A 23,711-nucleotide genomic window follows, 5' to 3' on the forward strand; every position below is an offset into this window, starting at 1 on the left:
GTCTCAAAGTAGAAAACTTGAGGAAGACTTAAGATGAAAACCATGAATCATGCCAGGATGACTAAGTTGTTACATAAAAGCTGAGAATCCCTCCTAGCGCTCATCAATCAGTGTTTCATAACCCTCCCACTTCACCACTCAGAGATCAAACCCATGAAAATTTCAAACTCTGCTCATTAAAAACTAAAGCCAGTCAGATCCAAATCCTGTGGGTTCCCCTCTAATCTGGGGGTATTTACACAACAACCCCCCCCCCCCTTAAAAAAAACAAGGAATGTTCTATAAAAAACATGCATCTGCAATGAAAGAGAACATGAAGCAGTTATATCACTTTGCGAATAACTTGCAAAGATTAGCAGTCTTGAGTTGCACCAATTATTTCCTCATGCCAATCACAAGAGGAATCTGTCCTATACTTTGAACCTGCTGTACTCTGTCCAGACCCTGGTATCCAAACCAGGCGTAAGTAATTACCTCTATTCCTCAATCCCTGTCAACACTATTTGACTGTTCCAAATCCCATTTTTTCTGTAAACTACTTACCCTGGCAAACAATGTTCTGGGCCTGTACCATTAAGCTTTTCAGTATAGGAGTGCTGATCTAGGATTAGTTTATATGTTATGAACTGACACTATGAATATGGATCCTGAACTACACCACCACATATACCAACCAGATCCCCTACAGGCCATCTTATGCACTGCTCTCCTCTTTCACAGAGCACCTGTCCGACCACCCTGGGTCTGTGTTCAAAAACAGCTTATAACTTGTATACTTAATAGTAGGCAAGTAAGTGGTCTACAGTACAAATGCAATTCTGAATGAGTGTTCTAGAGTACAAAGACAAGAACAACATAGCCATTTATTGTGTCTTGGTTAATTTCATTCGTTTCTTTGAAGATCAACCAGGCCAGCTGTATCCTGGAGTGCACCTGACTGCTTAATTCACTACAGTCTTTCTTGTCTCTCTACTGGAATTTGTGTTACCCTACATTTGACTTTATACAACAGATTTAACTGCACTAACTTTGGATAGGGTCATCTATTAAATAAATAATTTAGTTAGTAATACAGTACTAAGCCCAGATTATTTGGAGGTTTTATACTTTCCAAAGTTTTATTGAACTCATAAACCTATACTAGATACCTTACTGCTTAAATAAACATGCAATATGACAGTATCTCTGGAGGTGTTCCTATTTTTAAATGGCTATGGAAAACATTCAGTTAATACGTTCTGCAAGTCTGCGGTGCTTTACAGGGGTCATCGATGTTCAAAAGCATTAGAGGCTGGTTTCGAGGCTTCAAAAAAAAGCTAATTTCTGACCCCCCATGGAAATCGCCATTATGCAACTTCAAGTGTCATTGCTTAACATATAACTGAAGGCCTACTTGTACAGTGAGTCATTCCATTGAAACCTGTCGGCACTCCTCAAACATGTCTGACTGCGAGACGGGATGGGAGAGGACGGGTCGGTCAGCCCCCTCCGGTGACGTTTTTACAGAGGGTTCCCTGCTCTTCCTCAAAGTAGGGTATTTCTGCATCCACCCACGCTGGCTCTTGTCAGTTCTAAATTCACAGCGTTTCACAGCCTGCAAACTAAATTCACAGCCTGCAAACTGAGATTTTTACAGCAATATTGTTGTTAATTCACTGGCAGACCTGAGCAACTTTTAAGGGTAATGAAGCATAATACTTAAAGCATATCACAAACAATAAGAGCAACAGCAATGTGGTAATACATAAGATACATAACACAGGAGCAACAAAAACAACAATATGTACTGTATAGAGCAGCTAGGATTATATTTACCCTTCCTGTAAAGGCAATTCTACAGGAGCTATGTAGATAGAAGCTCACCTGGGATGAACAAATTCCTGAAGAGCTTGCTCACGAATGGCTTACATGGCTGTTGGACCTTAAAGAGCTCACCAAATTTTCTGTCAACATATGCATAAAACCTGTGGAATCATATCACGTCACCACAGTTGCATCACTTTGCAGATGCAAGTGTAAGTGGCCATGGAATAGTTACCTGCCTTCATGCAGTGAACGAATAAAGCCAGGTCCATTGCTCATTCATTATTGGAAAATCCAGAGTGACGCCACTTAAGCAAGTCACTATTCTAAGGTTGAAATTGACAGCAGCTGTCATTGCAGTTAAAATGGACACTCATGCAGGAGTTACAATTGCAGCTGCAAGAGAAGAGTCAGTATTTTGGACAGACAGTACTACAGTCCTGAGGTACTTCAACAGTGAGAATATTCGCTTTAAAACTTTTGTAGCAAACCGAGTCTCAATGATCAGTGAAAACACTAAGCCGGGTCAATGGAAATATGTCAACAGAACTCTAAACCCAGCTGATTATGCATCAAGGGGAATGAAGGTAGTCATCTTCATGAAGTGTCAAAGTTGGGTAAAAGGTCCTGCTTTCCTTGCTATGTCTGAATCACACTGGTCTGACTTACCTGATCTGTTGAGAGAGATAGAAAATGACACAGAAGTTAATCAAACTCTCAGTGTGAATATCAATGATGCAGCAGCCAAAGGCACAAATTCAGTTAACAAGTTCATCCATTATTATTCAGAATGGCACTCTTTGAAAAAAAGCAGTAGCTTGAATTTTGAAGATTAAACAGCTGCTTCAAAGACTAAGCAAGCAACGGAAAGATTTCTGGTCACAAGTTCAGTCTTGCATAAGCCCTGAAGAAAACTGGCATAGTCGCAAAACAAACACAACGGTTCAAATCTGCAATGAAAGAAAATCACACCTGTCATTTTAGGTGGTGTTTCAAACCAATTAGCTGCTCAGCCAGTACCTGCTGATGTGTCAGTTATAACAGAACTTGGATCAGAGGTTCTTTCACTCACATATGAACCTCTATTCAGGTGGACATGTAAAAACATGGGATACGTAGTCACACTGTTGTTTGACGCGCTGCAATGCAAAGGTGAAACTGTGGGTGGTTCTGCAGATAATGGGCAGGCTAGTAATGGAACTTCTTCAAGAAGCGGAAACCAGGTGGAAGAGTACCTATGCTGTGTGACAACAGTTGTATGATCAGCATTAATCAGTTTTTACTGCCCTTCACCATGTATGCTTTATATATTGAGTTGCAGCCACATGATTCACTGTATGGAGGGGCAGGTCATTTTCATTAATGAGCAGGTATACTTAATAAAGTGACCACTGGGTGTATATTTAAGCGCTTAAGATAGCAAGAATCCCTCATGTCAGAATAATGAACAGCCTTGTGCTAATAATAAGTTCAATTAATCAAGATAAAATTTTCTATCATTTAATTTAGCACAGAATGGTTATAAACGGCAGACAGCCCAAACAAGAACATTGACCCAGATGGTGAGGAATCACACAAAATATAACATCAGAATGGGAGTTGCTTTGGTTTATTCTGTGTGGTTTTACATTGCGCCTGTACTAAGTGAAACTGAAGCCAGTTATTGTTTAATAGGCCAAGCACAAATATCTGAAGAGATCCTTTGGTAATGTATAGCAATGCAAAAATATTTTCGAAAATCCATTGATAACAATAGTTATATTTTGATCAACATGCTATAGAAAAGATACTGGACCCTTGAAAAAGGTAGAGAGAAGGGCAGCAAAACTGGTCTTAAACAGGTGGTTTACAATGAGAGACTGACAGAGAATGGATTAGTGTTGTTTGTTCAGGCATCATCATTTCCAAAAACCATTAACTAGGTACGCCATTAAAGCAGATGCAAAATAGATTTTATCAATAAAATCTGAGGAACATTAGCATAAGCATTATCAGTAAATTGCATGGTGAATTGGTTGACATTTCTTTCCAAGAGCAGAGAGAGACACAATGATCATTCTAGATCTCTGGCAGAGGCAGATCAGCGGTGCAATACACTTATCCATCTCTGAAAGGATTTCCTTATCATTTCATCAGGACAGTCAATGTGCTTGAATCGTTTAATGCCCTTCTGATGTGTGATTTTCTACAACCTTATCTCTGACTAATTTAAGAGCACCTTGGTCCTTATGGATGAAGCTTTACTTGAAATTCAGTACCTGACTGAGGGACCTTTTATTTCATTTATTGCTCTGAAATCAAATGAACCACTGTCATTTGCACTCAGACAGAAGTTGTGTGACTGTGATAATCATATTTTGCCACTGAATAAATTTAGATTTGGCACTGCAAACGGGATGAATTCTTATCAAATGAAGACATAGCCTACCTGTTTTCATTTTTATGAATTGTTGATTTTCAATATTTCTAACTTAAGTAAATTCATTTTTTGCATGCACAGTATGGAGTCAATAAAACAATCATTTCTATTGAAAAGTGTCATGAATTCAAGCTCTGAGGTAATAAAATGAGAAAACTGTTCATGAGTATGAATACTCTCTGAGGGAACTGCATATACAAGCAGGAAAGACAAGGCAAATTAAGTCTTCTCTGTCTATTCCAGGTCCTCAGAGCTTTGATTGGATGTGAGTGTTTTGTCATTTGAGACTGTGAAACCAAACTTCCGCCACCCAAAGCAACTGACCTCATCTCCAAGTCTTACAAGTGATTTCTGAAACAACAACAATAACAGCAGCAGCGGTGTCTGGGCACATCAGGTCCTGGAAATTGAGTGGTCCCACAGTCCCAGCACAGTCAGCACAGAGGATAAATCTAATTGGCCCTGCAGAAACTCCAATCTTGCTCTACAACCCCATCAGCTGGCAAACAGAGCACGTCCCCTTTCTGCCCCAGCAGCCCATTAAAAATACATACATTCAAATGTGGCTGTAACAAAATAAAAAGGCAAGCCTTTCTCTTGCTGGGACATGGCCTGATCAATAATTTAGGAGTGTTAAAAGTCTAAGATCATGTCATGCGCAATCTCTTTTTGCAGAGGGGCCTGTGGTTTGTGCCCTGTGATCGGCCACAGTATTTTCCTAATGTACCATGAGTTTGTTTAAACTTCCTCACCTCTGTATCCGTTGATGAATATCATTTTTCATTGGCTCTCTTTGGGGAGTTACATTTTGTGTCCAGTAATAAGACCGCAGGCAGACATATGCCTTCACATTTCTGGTCCCTGTACACCAGGTCATGATCTTCTGTGGTGCTTAAATCAGAGCCTGTTGCCTTCTCAGTGTCTTGACTTGCCATGTCTGTGACTGAAAGAATGGGATTTAATGAATTCAGAGCAGTAAAGAATATATATTTTTAGTATCTGTATCTGTTCAGTGCATATTTCTGCTCATTAGTTTTCCCTCACCGTAAAATGTTCTTGCCATGTTCAGTAAACACCTCACATTTTATACAGGAAATGAACGCTGAAAGACTTGTCAGATTTCATGCATATTCAAAACCTTGGCTTGACCTGCCAGGTTATGTCTTGGGTTCCAACCGGCCCATGTATAGATAATGAGTCACTCGCATTACACTATACTACATGGAGATATCACATCTGTAGTGCAGAAGCAGTGACTGGAAGGCATGGACATTGTGTGATTTTATTTATAAAAATGAAGAGATAAATCCATGTCAAATTCAAATCTATCAATACCAGACATCTCTCTACTTACAGAATATGTCCAGTGTCATTTGTTGTAGATGAGTGTACTTCCTATCAGTAAACTCTTGCCATAGCACATATTTGCAGTGTAGTAGTTGTGAAGGGACTTAGTCGATTCCCATATGCAACATTTGGACTGTAAATTTGAACAAAATATTCCATTCACTCTGTTAGTTCTATTCAGTCTGCACAGAAATCTTCTGCAGTGAGAAATAACTGGCTTCATTCTACTAGGATCAGCTTATGCTCTGTAAGTACCACAGAAACTGGAGCAAGGTAAATGATATAGGTTACATTCAACATCTGATTACTTATATTAAAGTCAGACTGGGTCAAGGGTGAACACAAGGCCAATTACATCTGGACAGAAAATCAATGTGATTTATTTATTTACGTGAATGCATATTATTACCTACAAAAGAAGTGACTAGAAGTGACCTAGAAGTGACTCTCTTTAGCATATTCTGTGAGAGTTTTCTATAAATGTATAGGAATAAAAATATTGTAGTTAATAATATTTCTTCACATGAAAAAAAACTTTTGTCATTATAAATGAATTTCATGAGTCATTATTAGAACATACAGGTGGGAAGTGGAATATTTTCCCCTGAGAGCCAGTAGTTAGTCAGTGTTGGCAGGTTACAGATTCAGCACTGCAGATCAAAAATGGATGAACTGGGGAAATGTATGATGTGGCTTTCAACAAAAAATTATAAGTTCAGTGAAGATGTCCCCGACACCTATCAAAAAGAAGATGCTTTTTCTCCCTTCATGTTTTTTTTTTTTTTGTTTTTTTTTGAGGAAAGAGTGGGATCAATGTCATGAGACTGGTAGATCACAAGTTTTGCCTGTGGGTTGTGGAGGGTACTGGTATGAATGAAAATGTGTGAGTGTAGAGGGAGTTTCCCTTTGCTGCAATGTGATTTCACCTGCACTGGTGTGCTGCAAAGACCTGGAATCCGGCTTTGCAGGTCTATGTACATCAGACAAAGATCTGACATGTTGCCGCCCTCTTCCTGAGCCAAATGCTGAAGGCACCTTGCTTAAGGTCTAAAATAAGATCAAGGGGATCCATTCTTTTTTTTCCTCATTTTCTATCTATAGAAAAAATGACCCTGAAAGTCCAAAACCAAAGGTTTCTGTTTTATACTGAAAAAATCTTTTGTAAAGCTGTATGACAATGCTTAATAAATGTCTCTCCGCTTGGAGATAGAAAATGTAATGTAAAATAAATATACGCATAAATAAAAATGGCATAGTTATATAATTGGCACACGATAGTCTGTGAGTCTTACACATTAATGGGCTGGCTTGAGGTGGCCTGCATGTCTCTGTTATTGTGCTGTTGACAGTGAGAGCTGTGGGTTACTGACCTTTCATATCCCTGTACTTGCTTAGGCAGGCAGTTCTACAGGAAGCACCCTGTGACATGAACAGACTCTTGTTTAATAATAGATCTCTGGTGGCTTCACTGTCAATGTCAGCACTCACCACCGCACCCGCCATTTTCCAGTAAAGCCTCTCCAGAAGTCCCTCCTGCTGTATCATATTTACAGAACTAATATCCCAAGAATGTAATATAGAAATCAAATCTGATAGGGAGATATACTAATCTTAAACAATGTCCCTTACATAAACCCTGAATTTTATATAGCCAATTTTATTTTCCTTGTTTAGACTGCAATTCCCCTTCCCCTGTGTTGCATTGTCACATATTCCAAGGAAGAAACTACTGCATCTGAGGTGTCCATCAAACACCAAATTTAAATATTAAAACACAATGCTGCTTCAAGGCTGAAAACCCAGACGCGGCTGAAAGCACTCTCGTAAATAGTTCATGCAGTCTATCTTTCCCCAACACTTTCTGTTCATCATTTCTTCAGAGAAGTTGTGACCCGGCTGTTCACACCTGTGTTGACAGAGGGATAATTGCGGCAGCAACACTCCTGTGAAACTGACACCACTCACACTTTGAAGGCGCTTTGATTAAACACTTCCTTCCTTTAACTTTGAAGGTTCGCTACCGTGACTGAGTGACTGTGACCAATTTAATGTTGTTTGACCACCCACTCATCACATAGTTAGAAATAAGCGCTGTAATTCATGCTTGTCACAAAATGATGTTCCCGAAATTGGGGACACAGTCAAGGGACAAAGAGAAACCTGTATCCCAGGCAAACAGTAGTAAAGATACAATGAAAGGTGCTGAAAGCTAGGCAGCAGGATATTACATTTTGATGACAGTACTGTTCTTGCCAGACTCGCCTTTCTGATTTCACTCAGTCTGATCAGCATGCCTCACAAATACATAAATCAATGGTTTCTGGCCTGTTTTCATTAGTATTAGTCCAAGTAATAATACTGAAACTAATATTTGTGATTGTCACTCAAATTTCAGTGTAGTTTTTCTACAAGAACAAGAACAAAAAAAAAAATGAACATGCAAGATGTTCATGAGATTAAATTCACAAACATGTTCTCATTCAGATAATAAAATGTACGCTACATGGCCAAAAGTATGTGGACACTTGGCATCCAACATTTAATCCAGAATTATGGGCATTAATATGAAGTTGGTCCACCTTTTGCTGCTATAACAATCTCCACTCTTCTGGAAAGGCTTTATACTAGATTTTGAGGAATTGCTGCAGGGGTTTGCTTCCATTCAGCCAGAAGAGCATTAGTGAGGTCGGGCACTGATTGGGTGATTAGGCCTGGCTTGCAGTTGGCTTTGCAATTGATCCCAAAGGTGTTGAATGGGGTTTAGATAAGGCCTCTGTGCAGGCCAGACAAGTTCTTCCACACTCGACAAAACCATTTTTATATGGTTCTCACTGTGTGTTGGGGGCATTGTCCTGCTGAATCAGTAAAGGGCTTTGCACAAACTGTTGGAAGCACAGAATTGTCTACAATGCCATTGTATTCTGTAGCATTAAGATTTTCCTTCACTGGAACTAAGGGGTCTAGCCCAAACCATGAACAACAGCCCCAGACCAAGGGGTGTCCAGATACTCTTGGTCCTATAGTGTATGTAAATTATTATAATGACATTAAACTATATACTTTCTAATCCGGAAATAAATTACCAGTGTTGTGGACTTTATATTAGTATAATGTAGTTTGCTCAAATGTATGCCCAAGATAAATAAAATCTCCTTATTTTAATTTGTACACTAAATATACGCTAACCTAATTAAATAACATGGATGTGGCAAGGACATAATAATGATAAAACTGAATTAAATTATGATAAAAAAATGTATATTGATCAAGAGTAGGTATACATGAATAATTGAAAAAAGAAAAATTCCCATTGAGTGGTTGAAGGAAAGTGCATCAGCTTGTCCAAAACCCATGTTTTGCATAAGTAGAGCCCTCATTTCAAAGGGACATTTGGGCCTTTTGGGTCTACAGAAGACATCACAATAAACCAAAATCCTGATGAGGATGGATGTTCTCTCACTTGGGTACTCTACTTGAGTCCTTACCACATGTAAGATACAAATAGAAATGTGAGTTTGGATTAAAACCATTTTCTCAACACGGTTGCGCAATTAGATTAGCTCATTTTTGTAACTTAGTTGTGATTTTCCCAATATTGACAGAATTTAAAGAGAATTGGCCACAGGCATGGGTGCCTGGGTGCTCTCACACAACTGTCCTGGAACATTATGTGCTTTTGGTTTTTTTCTCATAAACTTCCTACAGTGGCCTTCTCATCAGGCACATCTGTGGGTTTAGCTCTCTCTTTTGCTATCCACATTCATTTCAGTGAAAACCATTAATTTAAAAACAAATAAAATACCATTTGGTTCTTCCATATTCTGCGGCCCCAAAAACTGTAAAACGCTTTTGTGTTACTTAGCCACATTTATTTATTTGCAACTGTGAATATGAAATTGGCTGAATGGTTTACCATGTCTGCGCTGCCACTCCACCACAATTTCCAAATAAAAAATATGGAGTCTCTTTAAAGTGCAGCCACAGCATGAAATTTGCCACCCTCGTGGTGACCCATGATCTCTTACATAGCACAGCAACCAGTTACATGCAACACCCTCTGTTCGTTAATTAGCACGAAGTTGCCAAAGAGAAAAGGCCAGCAGTGTGCACTTCCTGGCCACTTCCTCCATACCCAGCACTTGATTAGCTGTTGGTTGTTGATTTTATTGATCTCACAGTGGGTGAAGGAGCCAGACTTTCTGTTTCTGGTCATTAAAGTAACAGAGGTAAAACAGATATGAGCACTGAGACCACTGGAAGCCCACTGATCACCTCCCTCTCCCTGAACCCACTTTCAGCGTTTATTTTTTATATGGGGGTAAACAGAACAGTCATTCCATTTACAACCACAACTTCCTTTAACAACCACCCTAACAGTTTTTTGTTTAAGAAATCTTTTCAGTCTCACTGCAAAGAGTGAATTAATAGTTGGAGCTGGAAAATAGCTAGTAGATAGTGTGTAAAGAGTGATATTCTCCCTTTTCTGTATACATGCCAACAGTCTGAAAAACCATTCCATACCAGGAGCCTGTTTTCCCACACTGAGCAAGACTGATCCAAGCTACAAATTCTGAAAAATTTTATTTTTCCCATGGTTTTCTGGAACGTGGAAATAATGATCAATGGCAACATTGTTTGCAATAATAGTTGCATATAAACCTTTGAGCGTAAAACAGAGAGAGTTATGGCAGGCCTCGCATAACGTTATTGTGCGTGTAATTGCGTTTGCAGCTTGGTGACAGCTGGTGTTTCAGTTTCAACGTCCAACTGAAGGGTTTTCTTTGAAAGCTGCGAAAGCTGAATGTTGAGCCATAAACATTCAACAGATGGCCCCCTGACCCCTCCAGTGAATACCCAGCATGACTAAATACTCCCCAGACCCCGTCCCGCAGCACACACTCACAGCAAAGCCCATGCACACACACGTATGCTAATACACATACATGAACACAGACTATACAGAATACACACACACACACAAATTGATCAAAGTAAAAAGCCTTACGATTTTTGTAACATCAGTCACTATCTATCCAGAAACATTTTTCAGGAGTCAGAAGGCTGTGGTGAAGACAGTAGGGAGACTATGGACAGTTTATGAAGGAGGCAGTATGGAGACTGGAGGAGACAGCTTGGATGTTGTGGTAGAGACAGGATAGAGACCTGTGTGCAGCAAGGAAGGAACAGTCCATGACTATATTAAGTGATTTTGGTCCCTAACAGCAAAAAAAGAGAAAAATCAATGATTGTATAAAGATAAAGACCCGTATTGCATGCCAGGTGAGTTCTCTGAAAAGGAGCTAACATTTGACGCAACCATGATGAGGATGAGATGTTTTTTGATAAACACACATGTCTGCTAAAACCGTGAGCCCTCTTCCTCTTGCTTTTGGTAAAACACAGATCTGTCATGTTACCATGCACGCAACTCTTACACAATATACTAGCAATACAATGGCTCTCCAGGTCATGAAGTAGAGGCTTGGCATGGTGCTAGATACTAGCTAGTTTGTTGGAAAACCAAGAACTAGGTACACTTTAGCGGTAGGAAAATGGCAAGCATTGTTGGGCTGAATGGCCTGTTCTCATCAGCATGTTATGTTACAATAAGCTACCCATCCTCACTCAGCAGTGTGTGTGTGCGTGCGTGTGTGTGTGTGTGTGTGTGTGCGTGCGTGTGTGCGTGTGTGCGTGTGCGTGTGTGTATTCCCTTCGAACACCAGATTCTAAGACAGAGGCTCAACCAGTTCCCCTGTTCATCAATACATTCATAGCTTGAACCTCCTGCCCACAGCTTGAACCTATTGCCCTCAGTCCCTCCCAAGCCACACACCAGCACACTGTCTCATATCACATCATATATTTTCCATTGCCCCAGGTGTGTGCTGTTTCATTCCAATCTGTTTACATTATGAAGGGGAAACACACGCTCACCACAGGCCTATTAAGAACCCAGAGAGACAACCAACACAAATGCAATTCTGACAGTTATTAAATATAAATATAAATGAATATAAACAAAGAAATAGAATTAAAAATATACACACATTTTAAACATGTTTCTCTGAAAATTATCTGTATGGCTTATCTTGTTTTCATTAACAGACATTTCTAGCATTAGGTTCATTATGAAAGCCTTCTCAAGCAAAAAATAGTTTTTCACAATTCACAGTGTGCTTTAATTTATATGATGCCCTGACCACGTTTGAGCAGAGCCCCACTAATTGAAGTACTTTATGGTCCTGTGCAGTTATGTGGCCTTGAGGAGAATGCAGAGCCGTAGCCCCATGTGACATGGTTGGAATGCTTATGCAATGACCCAGGATGAGGCCCACTGCTGTTTCACTCCCGCCCACCCTGCCGGCCTCATTCATTACTGCATTGCCAGATACGACTGAAAAGCCTCAGATCGTTAAGTAAAAGCACTATGGTGTGACACGGAGCACAACCCCCTCCCCTCCCCTCTGTATTCCAACAGGATTTCCAGGTGCTTTTTGTTCTCTCCAGGCAATGACTGTGGGCCAGAAAAGGGTAATCTTACCCCTTTACCAAGAAGATTATGAAACTTTCAGTATAGCTCTTTTAATCTGCCCATCAAATGATACCCCAGTTTAAGTGGCTAAAATAATAAAACAATCTCTACCTCTGAAATGTAGTTCATGTGTTTTGAATTTCCTATGGCTGTCATGCATCAGCTAGGTGGGAGCTACCCTTTTCCATCCCAACTTCAAACTAATGCAACTTATCATCATCGTCCTGAATAATTAATGATGACCTCTTAACCTGGTCCCAACCACTGCTGAACTTTTGACCCAGTCCTGACCCTGGCTGCACCCCATAGGGCAAGGAGGCAATAGGGCCTTACATATCCCACAGGAGATCAAGTGCCTGTCGTCCCACCTCCTTTTACGACCACCCATTGTAAAAGCAGGAGGGCAGAGGGCAAAAGGAAGGGTGGATTATTGTCCTGCGCTTCTCTCTTAAACAACCACCTTTGAATGGGAGTTAGAAGCTGTTTGATGCACTGCTTGTTGATAAGAGAACAATTAGAGATGATTGCATCTGCATATACAGGAATTAATTCCTGTCTCTCCTCTGGATAAAATGTGGGGGGTGGGGTGTTGGCTTTGCAGACTGGTTGTGGACAGACGGAATCGCCAGGCCGCGGAGCAGCAGACCTGGAAGAGTAGGTGGGCGGTGTGACTAAACGCTTCCTCAGACACCAGGTCTGCACAGTGCTGTGTGTGGGCTGAACACACTGTCTCATCTTAGCACCCCCTCCCCCCTTATTTTCAACAGCTTTTGAATGATAATAACTATTTTAATCCTTTTCACAGTACAGCGTGGGCAGGGAGCACAGTGTGATTCACAGTTTTTGGAGAGTTCTGTGCAATTCAAAGGGTTTTGAGCTGCTTTTGTGAGTGACTAAGGCCCTCTCTTCTCTCTTATCCTCCATACAAAAGGCTCAAATAAGGTACGGCTATATTTAGAGGTGAAGCCCAGGATGAGTGTGACTGAAAGCAGCACATTGTTTCAAACGTGTGAGTCCTCAGCTTTTCCATATGAACATATACATCTTGATAGGGACTTTGGAAGCATGTCAGTTAAACTTGCAGATTATACAAAAATGGTGGTGGTGGTGGGGGTTTGGCTGACAGTTTGAAGGATGCTAACGTAATCCAAAAAGATGTAAGCAGAATCCAGGAGTGGGCAGAAACCTACAGAGAAAAGAAAATATAAAGTTAAGAGGAAAAGCTTAAGAGATCTAATCTTAGTCAAGCTTAGTAAAATGAGCCTAAGGGGGATTAGATTGAGGTTTAAAAATTCATAATAGGCATTAAGTAAGTGGAGTACAGTGGATTTTTCAGGTTGACATTTGTCACTAGAACAAGGTAGCAGGTGGAAATTATAAAAAGGTAAATTCCATACAAATATGAAGAGTTGTCAATGTGTGAAAGCACCTGCCGGTTTCAGAGGCAGGGACCGTAGGGTGTTCACATCTAGGCTGGAATGCAGTGCTAGATACTCGTTTGAAGTAACACGGTGAGCACTAGATACTCCAGTTTGTACAGTGCCGAGAAAAAAGTATTTCCCCCTTCCTGATTTCCTCCATTATTGCATATTTGTCACACTGAATGGCTTCAGATCTTTCAAATCAGGAAGCGGGGAATTACTTTTTCACAGTACTGTAGGTGAATGGTGAGAACCTGTTACTCGCAAGTTTGTAGGTAAATGGTGAGCACTAGATACACTATAGGTTATAGGTAAATTGCAAGCTCTAGATACTCTCGGTTTGTAACGGCAAGTGTAAAAGAGATGAATGGCCTGTTCTCCTCATGTGTTTTTCACATTCCCTCTGCTTAAGATGTTATTGCAAGTGAGGAAGCAGGAAGTCAGTTGTGGAAAGCTATGGGCTGAAAGCAATATTTTGTAAATATTCCCTGTGCACAAAATGTGCATCTATGAACTCTATACTGTGTGTGGTGTTTCCTAAAGCAATCAGAGACATACTGTATGCATGGCAGATGAATAGGCAGGTTGGCTCTGGGCATGAGTGAGGCATCATTTTCAGCCATGTAGGCAATATTTCATGCATGTAAATGGAATAGCAGGTAATAGCTGTCCTCTCCTATCTTACATTTACATTTAGATTTTTGGCATTTAGCTGACATTCTTATCCAGAGTGACTTACAATTAGTGCATGAAAGAAGGCCTACATTTGTCAATCACCAACATTTCAAGTAACAGTTAAAATAGTGCAAAGGCTGGGCTGTAACACAGCAACAACAGGTAATCCTTTGTCACTGGAATTAACATGTGGAAGGGAAGGTAAAGAGGCTTTTTTGTTGGGGGGGGGGATATAATATAGGCTAGATGGGAGAAGATGTGCAAGAGAACAACGGGAAGTAGGGTGGAAAAGATTCTTTAGTAGCTGTTCCCTCCACAGCATACACCACACCATGCTAAAGGAACCTGAACAGAGGGATCAGTGTGCGCATTACACAACTGAAACTGTACAGCCAAAGAGCATGAAGAGCTAAGGGAGCCAAGCAATGGGAAAAACAAAGTGCTTTTTCTTATAGCATAACCACATGAATTCTTTGTGTGCCACATTCCAGTTAGGGAGAAGGTGGGTCAGAGGGCGTCGGGTCAGTCTGCTGTAATGAAGGCCTGAACAGTAATTAGACTTGCTAATGCACCCCCACACAAGTCCAACAGTGAGAGGCGTAACCCCCAAACCCCCCCTCCTCATGTGTACAGTACATGGCTTGACAGGGATTAATGTGCAACAGAATACCATTGTGTTGGTCACTGCAGTGCCTTGTGGGGACTGTTCTTGTTAAAAAACAAGGATTCATGAAACCCACAATGGGTAGAGCCATCATGTGCTATTATCACTGACTAGACCGAACAAATCTTTCTGTGCTCATGGGTTCATGATGACTTGTACTGAGGATTCACCCCCACAGATAATGCCTCCAAAGTTTGGGTCCTATTGATGAGATACCCCCTCCCCCTTTGAGACATGCAGCTTCCAATTCTGCTGTACCAGGAAAAGAAAATTAAAGTTGTAGTTAGCACCCTGTCTTGAGTCCGTTTATTTTAAACAGTGATGGAATGACATGTCCTGTGCTCTGAGTGATGCAATGACATCACATAACAGTGTGAGCAGTCACTAGAGAAGGGGGTGGGCAGGACCTGGCCCAAATGGAGACCAGGATAGAGTATGCCCGCAGGGTTGGTGACCTGGCCCTTATATTAAAGTCTGCCTACAGAATTTTCTGGTAGGTCTACATAAGACCAATGCATGGGAGGAGGACTGATTAATAATCTGTAAAGAGACAGATGCAGGGGGGTGGTTGAGCTAAACAGGAAATTGCTTAGGGGGGGGTGTGAATCTCTTGCAAGATATCTGTAGCTACAAAATGACAGGCATGGACGTTGTTGCCACTGAATTAATGGTGGGTAGTGTAAGGGCAGGCTGCCAGGATTATTGTGCTCTGTTCTCCCACACTGGATGATTGGGAGCATCAGAGCGGGGCTGTCTACAGCCATTTTAGTTGGGGCAAAAGCTCAAGAGTTCACAGTCCTGGGCCTGATTGAATTCTGCAATGTTTACACCTACTTCCTTCTAAGTGAAAGGTCTTTTCCCCATACTTTTCTCTATTTTCTCCTCTTAGGTTGGCACCACATTTTTATTTTTTTTTGATATGAGACAATATCAGTAACCAGTGGAGGGAGGCGAAAGAGAAAGTAACATAGGAGAGCCTGGGGACATTGGAGATCTGGCGAGCAGTAGCATTTTGGATGAGCTGTAGAGGTCTGATGGTGGAGGTACATAAACCTCAGCAACTCCCCTCTCACAAATTCTATATGGACCTAGCATGTAGTTACAGAGGGAGAGGTGTTTTTCTAGGTTTTTTTTTATTAAAGTATAACTCGTTTCAGCTCAATGCCTACTTTTTTTTTGCATTAGTGATAACAAAGGGAATATTTTGTAGTTTAATTACTATATATTTTTTATATAGTAAGGAGCTAAAAATGCATAACTGCTTATGTTCATGTCCTGTCTGAATGACTTGTCAGTCCATAACTCTGACGTTTGTGTCGCTGATGTTCTACTGTATTATTTTTTTTTTCTCTGGCATTTTGGAGGGTAGTTCAAACAAGATGATGTGACAGGGTCCTGTGGATATGTAGAGCATGACCTTATATTATGCAGGTTTAATGGATCCTTATGGTTTTATTTATATTAATTTAACCTATTTACTCCCACAAGTTCCCTTTTATAGATACCCAAATGCTGGCAGTATGCCTTTATGCCTGCACATTGCAAGGACAAAAATCACTAAATACTTCAGTACAGCAGGGGGCAGTGAAATGTTTTCTCTTGTGTAAACCCCTTTCCGCTGCTGTTTGGTGGGAGGGAAAAATTGTCCAATAAATCACTATCCAAAAATTATAAACAATGAAAAATTATTTACTGGCTAGATAGGATTGGCTATGTTTAACAGTCACACTGATATGTTTGTAGTTACAAGCAGTTTTCTTATTTACAAGCATCCTGTATCTATCTGTATTTATCTGTCAAATAGAGTGGTGAATGTTGCATATTAGCCCATCCAAATACTGACAATATCCCTACATTTGTGAAGTGCAGTGGTTATGAATTAATTGTATTGTCTAGTAAAGTAATCAGCAAGAAAGATTTCACTTGTAAATGTTTTTGCTTTAGCTGTAAAAATAGGCAATCCTATTACAAATTCTGATAAAGCCGGTTACCTTGCTAGCATTTTTAATTAGTTAGCTACCAGATAAGAACAACAATATTTAGCTGTATGAACAGCACTGAGTGCAACTACATAGGCCTAGGCTACACCTCTACCTTGTTAACATTAACAAACTAGTCGGATAACAAAGTAAAAGTAATTCCATGCTGCATTTTCATCCTTCGGTGAATTTGAATATTTTGTTAGCTGCCTTGGACATTTACATTTGCCATTTAGCACACACTCTTATTCAAAGGAACATACAAAAGTGCATACATGAAGGTTTAGGCAATAAGCACTGCTGGTGCCAATTGATCAGTCACAACTGATCGTACTAAATATGAACCTACAACACAAAATTCATTGCCTTCATGGGGGCAAGAGGGAGGTGGGGGATTTCGTGTTCTAAAGAGTAAATGGGTTTGAGGGTGTAGTTAGATGTAAGATTGGTAGGCCCAGTAAAGCCATGAGTAATTCAGTGATAGTTGAACCAAGATGCAGTGTAAGCAGGTGTTTTCAGTCTGCGGCAAAAGATAGACAGTGACTCAGCTGTCGGCCCTGAACTGTAGTGGAGAGCTCATTTCACTTCTTTACAAGACAGGCTACTAATAAGCTATTTCTGGCAAATATAACTGGATCCTAGTCCAGGTCAAAACGTTCTGTCTCTTTGTTCATTATGTAATGTTCTGTTCTTTTTGTCTTTGGGACCCTAAAGTATAAAAGCATCAGCGGAAATTACCTGCAAAAATTTAAATCAACATGGTTGTCAATAGATGCTGAAAAGTGAGAAAAGTTGCTCTACCAGCCCAGATATTCTTGGATGTCTAAGGAAGTCCAACGTCTACAGATGTCCTGCTGGTGTGTGGATGACATAAAACAAATAATTATCACTAGATTTTCAGAGTACTTACTACTAGCGTTAATATTAAATCACATGATTGCACAATCAAATAAGACATATGAGATATATTCCTACAAATTTTTAAAAATTAGTAGAATGTTAAAATGCACATAACCTGGAGCAATTAGAAAATAAAAGCATGGAAAGTGATTAGTTGGACATACCAAGCATTTATAAATTGGACGTGTTTCTGCTGCATTACATTCATGTCTGCTTGCTATTTCCAACTAAGCACTTCCCAGGGGATTCATTCATGTTAGTTTTATTTTCAAACATTTTCTATTTCATTTCAGGCTAAAATGTGATTTACAAGTTAATCGTTGGGCAAACTGCTACTAAAAACTAGACACGCCCTATTTTAAGAGTGGTAAGAAAAATCTTATATTTTTTTTATAACTGTGCTTATAGCACAGAAAATCTTCTGAATTAAATGAGAAATCTTCAGTTCCACTTTTCACAGATACTGGCAAACCTATATATGGGGTCCTCTTAGAGTCCAGTAGTGCTGTTTTGACAGTTTGTGCTCTTTTTCACAGGTCTACAGAACCAAGTATTTATCAGCAGGAAGTGCTCCTGAGAGGGTTTGAAACACCTGGCGGAACCAGTTCTTCAGCATGTGAGACAGGACTGCTTTTGCACATCTTATTCTGTCAAGAGGTTGGACTTGACAGGAAGGAATTTGTAGACTCAGATCTCAGGGAACATTTTGATCTAGACAACATGCCAGGTGATGATGGTTGCAGCTTCACGTGTTTTCATAATGAGGAAGGGGAAATGCAGCATGAGGAACTCCACACCCTATCTACCCAAGCCAAAGTAAACATGTTTACGTGTAGCTTATCATTTTAACAATGAGTGGCATAGTTCAAAAGACAAATATGTGTTTCAGATTTACATAATTGAAGTTATGGGCCAGAGCTTAATGCTTTGACAGATCAGGTGTGTCCAAGGAGGGCCATATCTGTTTCTGGATTTCATGCCTCTTGATTATTTAATTAGCTCAGTCATTTAGTAATTCACATTTTAGCTACATTTTTTCATAAATATATGAATGACAGCCGAAGACTTATACTCGGCGCATTTATCCAGCTAACTCTGTAATCCTGGTTCATGAAATACCCCCCAGGCCTGCAGGAACGGATTTTCCTACCCCTGTGACAGATACTGTGGGAATGGGTGATGAGTTCCAATTCTCGAAATGAATATGAACATTCCTAATAACTAAACAAAATAACAAAAATGATTTAATGGCAACCATTTCTGCTGTAAGGCTGCACATCCCATAATTTCCATTAGAAATAAACACACGAGATATGTCTGAATAGACAAAATAGCAATTTATTAATAACTTAATTTTCTCTTTACATTCTTTAGAAGAATCCCATGCCTTGAACTCCACTTCATTGGATAGGTAAAATTACAGCTGGAAACCCTGACCCTCTGTCAACCTTCTCATGTTCACCAAAAATCACCCCACCCAAGTCCCTGTTCATCACTCCAACAACAACCTCTGACAACAAAAATTGCATTTTATAGAACATCCTTGAAAGGATTAAGAGGTAATGCCTTCTCAGAATTACGGCGTTTCCAAAGAAAACACCATTCCCAATTCTTTGCCAAGATCTAACATTAATTAACCTTTCCAGGTCCCTCGTCAAAATAAACTGACCAGGAATCATCCCGGGTCGCAGAAAGCTGTATTCAGCAAAGCCCCTTCCCACACCATTACAGTCACATGCACAATCTGAACCTGAACTCGAGCCACCACACTTCCCAAAGCCCCAAAGTACAGTAGGACATGACCAACTAACCTTTACTATCTATTGTGGACTTGTCCATCTGTGAGCAGAGGTGGTAGATTAACTAGGAGGGGTTTCTTGCAGATAAAATGTGGCAGGATAACTTTTTGGATAGTATGTACAGAGCTAAGACATGAAAATTAGGGAATTCTAGCTTTTCTGTGGCAGGGTGGAGGGGTGAGGGCAGAAGCAAAAGAAAGGGCTATAGATTGAATTCATACATTAAGCAAGAAGTCAAAATATATTAAATATATTAAACATATACACAAGTAAAATCTGGAAAAACCTATATATTTTGGCTTATTAAATGATGATAAAGATCAATATTCAGTATGCAGGTTTACATAGAGTAGAACTTAAAAACCATCAGTACCCACTTGCTTGCACTCTTACTAGAGCAAGGCTTTACCCTTGAGTCTTTAATATCTAACATATACATATGTATAAACATTTCAAACAACTCCACACAAATAAAATGGAGTGGCAAATACTGTGCCCTCAATAACCTGGGATGCTGAGACCCCAGGCACAGGAATGTCTTCACAGAAGACAGAAAATGTGCACCCAGGCTGAACAAGAGTCTGTAGGTACATGTGCTAAGTCCATAGAAATATGTCCAGTTAAGCCAACCAGTTCTCTTTGGCACCCCAATCCATGGGTTCAAATGCTACCGACTACCATTTTTGATTGCATCATCTGACATTCAGAAAGTCAGACTCATTGAAAATGAGATAGAGAGTACGATAATATCTCCCAGGTTAGCGACTGTGCCTGGGAATTAGCCAGGTCACACACACTTCAGAAACTATGCCACACAGCTGTCAGCGTTATCCAACTGTGACGATCCCACCAAGACCTCAACTGTGACAGTCCCATTAAGACCTCTTAACAGGAGACAAAAATTATTTCAAGAGCGGTCACCCTCCGAGTCGGAGCAGATTTCGCGGGAGCCTCACGTTGACTGCAGGGGGTCCAGCTGAAAGACATTGTGGTTGGTGGGAGTGGTAAAGTAGAGGGGCTGTGTGGAGGTGGGGGGCATGCGGTTGTCACATGGACTGTTGAGGCCCAGAGTCCGCTCAAAGTCCAGGAGCTGGCCCATGAAGTTAAAGTTGGGGGAGATGTTCGACTTCTTCATCTTGACAATGTCGTAGGCATCATTCATGGAGAGGTTGAGCTTCTGCATGAGGTAGGCCACGGTGACAGTAACAGACCGGCTTATGCCGGCCAGACAGTGGACCAGGACTCCACACTTCTGACCACGAGCCTCATCTGGAGAAACAGAACAAGCAAATGCATGATTAATACAACTATACAACAATTCTTTAGATTAAAATATCAACAGGAAGAAAGGTTTAGTCACATGGTGTTGTACACAAAAAGCCACATACTCAAAGTCTGTGCTTTCATCATCTTTATACAAAGAAAAATTGACCAAAACTCCAGCTAACAAGTAGAAAAACTAACATTATTTGTTTCTCTGGTGTGATTTAATACTAATCTAGCTCTCCAAGTGTGTGCTGAAAGTTTCAAATTACTGTAGTCTGCCAAATCTGCATAATGCAAAATGGTTAAAAATCCACACATTCTGTTTGTGAACATGTATAAAGAAAAATTCTTCAACATGACCTTGAGTATCTGAGATTAGAATTGACTATTGAGGTCTATTAAATGATTCTTCCAACTGTTTTGTGGCTGACAATGGTGCCATTCAGGCACTTAAAAGAAAGAGGAAGTCATGTGGGCAGCCCATTAAGACTAACAGGATGTCAACATTCCCTGAAAATGGCCGTCTTTGTTTGAGGAAACATCACAGTGCCCTAGATTACTTTCTATGCTGCTTGCAGTCTAAATTCCTTCCTGCTGGATTCAAATTACTGTCACACTCCCATCCTCCCCTCCCCCCTTTGTGCAAATTCATTATGAGCCGTTGCAGCACCCCATACACATTAACCTGGGATAAACACAATTACAAAAGGTGAGATGCCACCAGCAGAGTCCAAGCCATTCTCCAGGTAATTCTACATTAATCACGACCCCCACCCCTCAACAAGTTGTTTAAATGGCTGCAGTGCAGTACTACTAGGGGACACCTTCATTAATCTGAATTGCAGGACAAGTAGTTAAGCACTTCCCCAGGAGGCCTTATCTTATTAATGAGATTTAGTGACCATATGGCTACAGTTTGTAATTATTACAGTGAGATAAAATGTGCCGTTACGACTTTAAGTGCTCTTTTTTTCAAATTCACAATTAAATGATGTCTTTATTTGATATGGCCGATTTATAATTGTATTTATTCATTCAAAATGGTTTCCATCTTCTGTGTTATACAGGCCTCACACGATGCGAAAAGTCAGGTCTGTAGCATACAACGGTAGTTTAAAACGGTCGCAGTGTGTGCTTACCAATAAAGCCAATAGCTTCGGGGAAGAACTGAGAGAGATTCTGGCTCCAGTGGTCGGAGATGGGGATCTGCTTGTACTTAAACTCCCCAGCATTCTCAAATAGATTGGGCAGGTTCGGTGTGACGTTCAGAATGTACTTGATGCCGTATTCTTCCAAAACGTCCAGATTTGTGGAGTCTTTTGCGCAGCCCAGGTATAAATGCGGTAAGATCTCCACCGGGAAGGAAGGCTGAGGATTTGATAGTGGACTTCCGTCCGAGTCGGTTGCGCTGTTAGGGTCACGATCGATGTCAGATTCAATGTCTGAAGAGTCGGAACTTATCCGTAGTCCCCCTAACCCCAAGACTTGCGCCGTGGGGGAACTGTTGCTGGAAGCGCTGTCCAAATTCGTCTCACACAGGGCAGGGAACTCTGTCTGAAATTTGCTGAAGCCCCCTGCAGGAAATACATTATTCGTCAGATGAGTAAACCAAAGCTTCAGTTCCAAGCTGTAAATGTAGCCTAGCCTACATATTTGGCAACACCATTTAAGTAATACATTAAAGATATATCCATAAAAACTAATTCCGTAAGTTTACACTACAATGTCAGTTATGCTATCCATTAACGTTCGATAGGCCTACACATCAGAGCAGATGAAGGCATACAATTTTCAGTAGTAAGTGTAATGCACAGAAACGTCGTTAACTGGCAAAAATTAAAATGTACCAAATTTGTTTGCATGTATTTAGTGCGTATAGCTAGCCCACATACCTTCCAGATAAAAAGCCTTGTAACCTTCGTCTTTCATCCGCCTGAGCAGCAATCCCAGCACCGAGCCCCCGTCAACATTTTCGTTCCACTCCCGACTATACTCGTCGTAAAGCACGATCGTGTCCGTCTTGCACCTTCTGGCAAATTTCTCCCTGTCCTCCCCGTTGGCTAGAAGAGATTTGACGGGCAGGTTGCCTTTCTTCAGTCGCCGGAGCATGAGGCTCGGAATGGCCACGTTTATCGCAGTCTCAACATGCGAGGATTCGTACAGCTCGTGAGCTCGGCAGTCCATCACTAGCAGGCTGTTGCTGCGCGCCAGAAGCTGTTCTTTCAGCCAGTCCACTGTCTTGCTGATCGCCATTACGGAATCGAAATGAACGGGTTTGAACTTATCTAGCATTAGGGAGAAAACCCTGACACAAGGCTTAAAAATGAACTGTCTAGTGTAGTCTATTTAACAAATGCAGAACAGCATGGAGGTTCTACACCTTATAGCAATGACAAACGCATTTAAGTAATCACAGCGTAACCATTCACAAAAATATATCAGAAAAAATGAATTCGTCTTATTCTGAAAACCGAAGATAACGTCTGAAAGACTATTAACGTCACTCTCGCTTGTCCTGCTAGCGCAATTTAAATGCACGAAAACCAACGTGTATATTCGTTAGTAAATGATCGAATGCTCTACAGAACTCATTCAGATGGCTGTAAGAAATGCCAGTGCGTTTATCAATGACTCACTGAAGGTAGCGCCGAATTGACGCTGTGCTCCTGTTATATAATAGCAGTCCATACAGGTAGGCTAAAATATAGGTTTTAAAATCCGCGGCTCCGTGTTTATGTTTTCGTTTTTTCCCAAATGCAGATCAAATAGCTATGTCTTCATAAATTGTGAAACGTTCCGATTCTTCGTGCAGAATAGCCTAGCTACGTCCTGTCTAGAATAGCTAACGCGTCGTTCTCTCCCATGAACTCTCGGCCGCGGCAAGCTCTTGAATGGATACTAACATG

The 23,711-nt window shown here is 40.6% G+C and overlaps 1 protein-coding gene across 1 annotated transcript; it reads right to left on the minus strand.

Annotated features, from left to right (window-relative positions):
- Positions 1-19,056: 19,056 nt before the first annotated feature.
- Positions 19,057-23,691, minus strand: dusp6 (dual specificity phosphatase 6). Its single transcript, XM_035426755.1, has 3 exons — positions 22,698-23,691; positions 21,945-22,379; positions 19,057-20,808 (listed from the first exon to the last, which is right to left on the minus strand). Exons 1-3 carry the CDS (start codon positions 23,095-23,097, stop codon positions 20,492-20,494), a joined length of 1,152 nt encoding a protein of 383 aa, XP_035282646.1. The 5' UTR covers positions 23,098-23,691; the 3' UTR covers positions 19,057-20,491.
- Between the last annotated feature and the right edge of the window lie 20 nt (positions 23,692-23,711).

The sequence above is a fragment of the Anguilla anguilla genome, chromosome 7 (genome assembly GCF_013347855.1).
Source record: "Anguilla anguilla isolate fAngAng1 chromosome 7, fAngAng1.pri, whole genome shotgun sequence".
Lineage (NCBI taxonomy): Eukaryota > Metazoa > Chordata > Actinopteri > Anguilliformes > Anguillidae > Anguilla > Anguilla anguilla.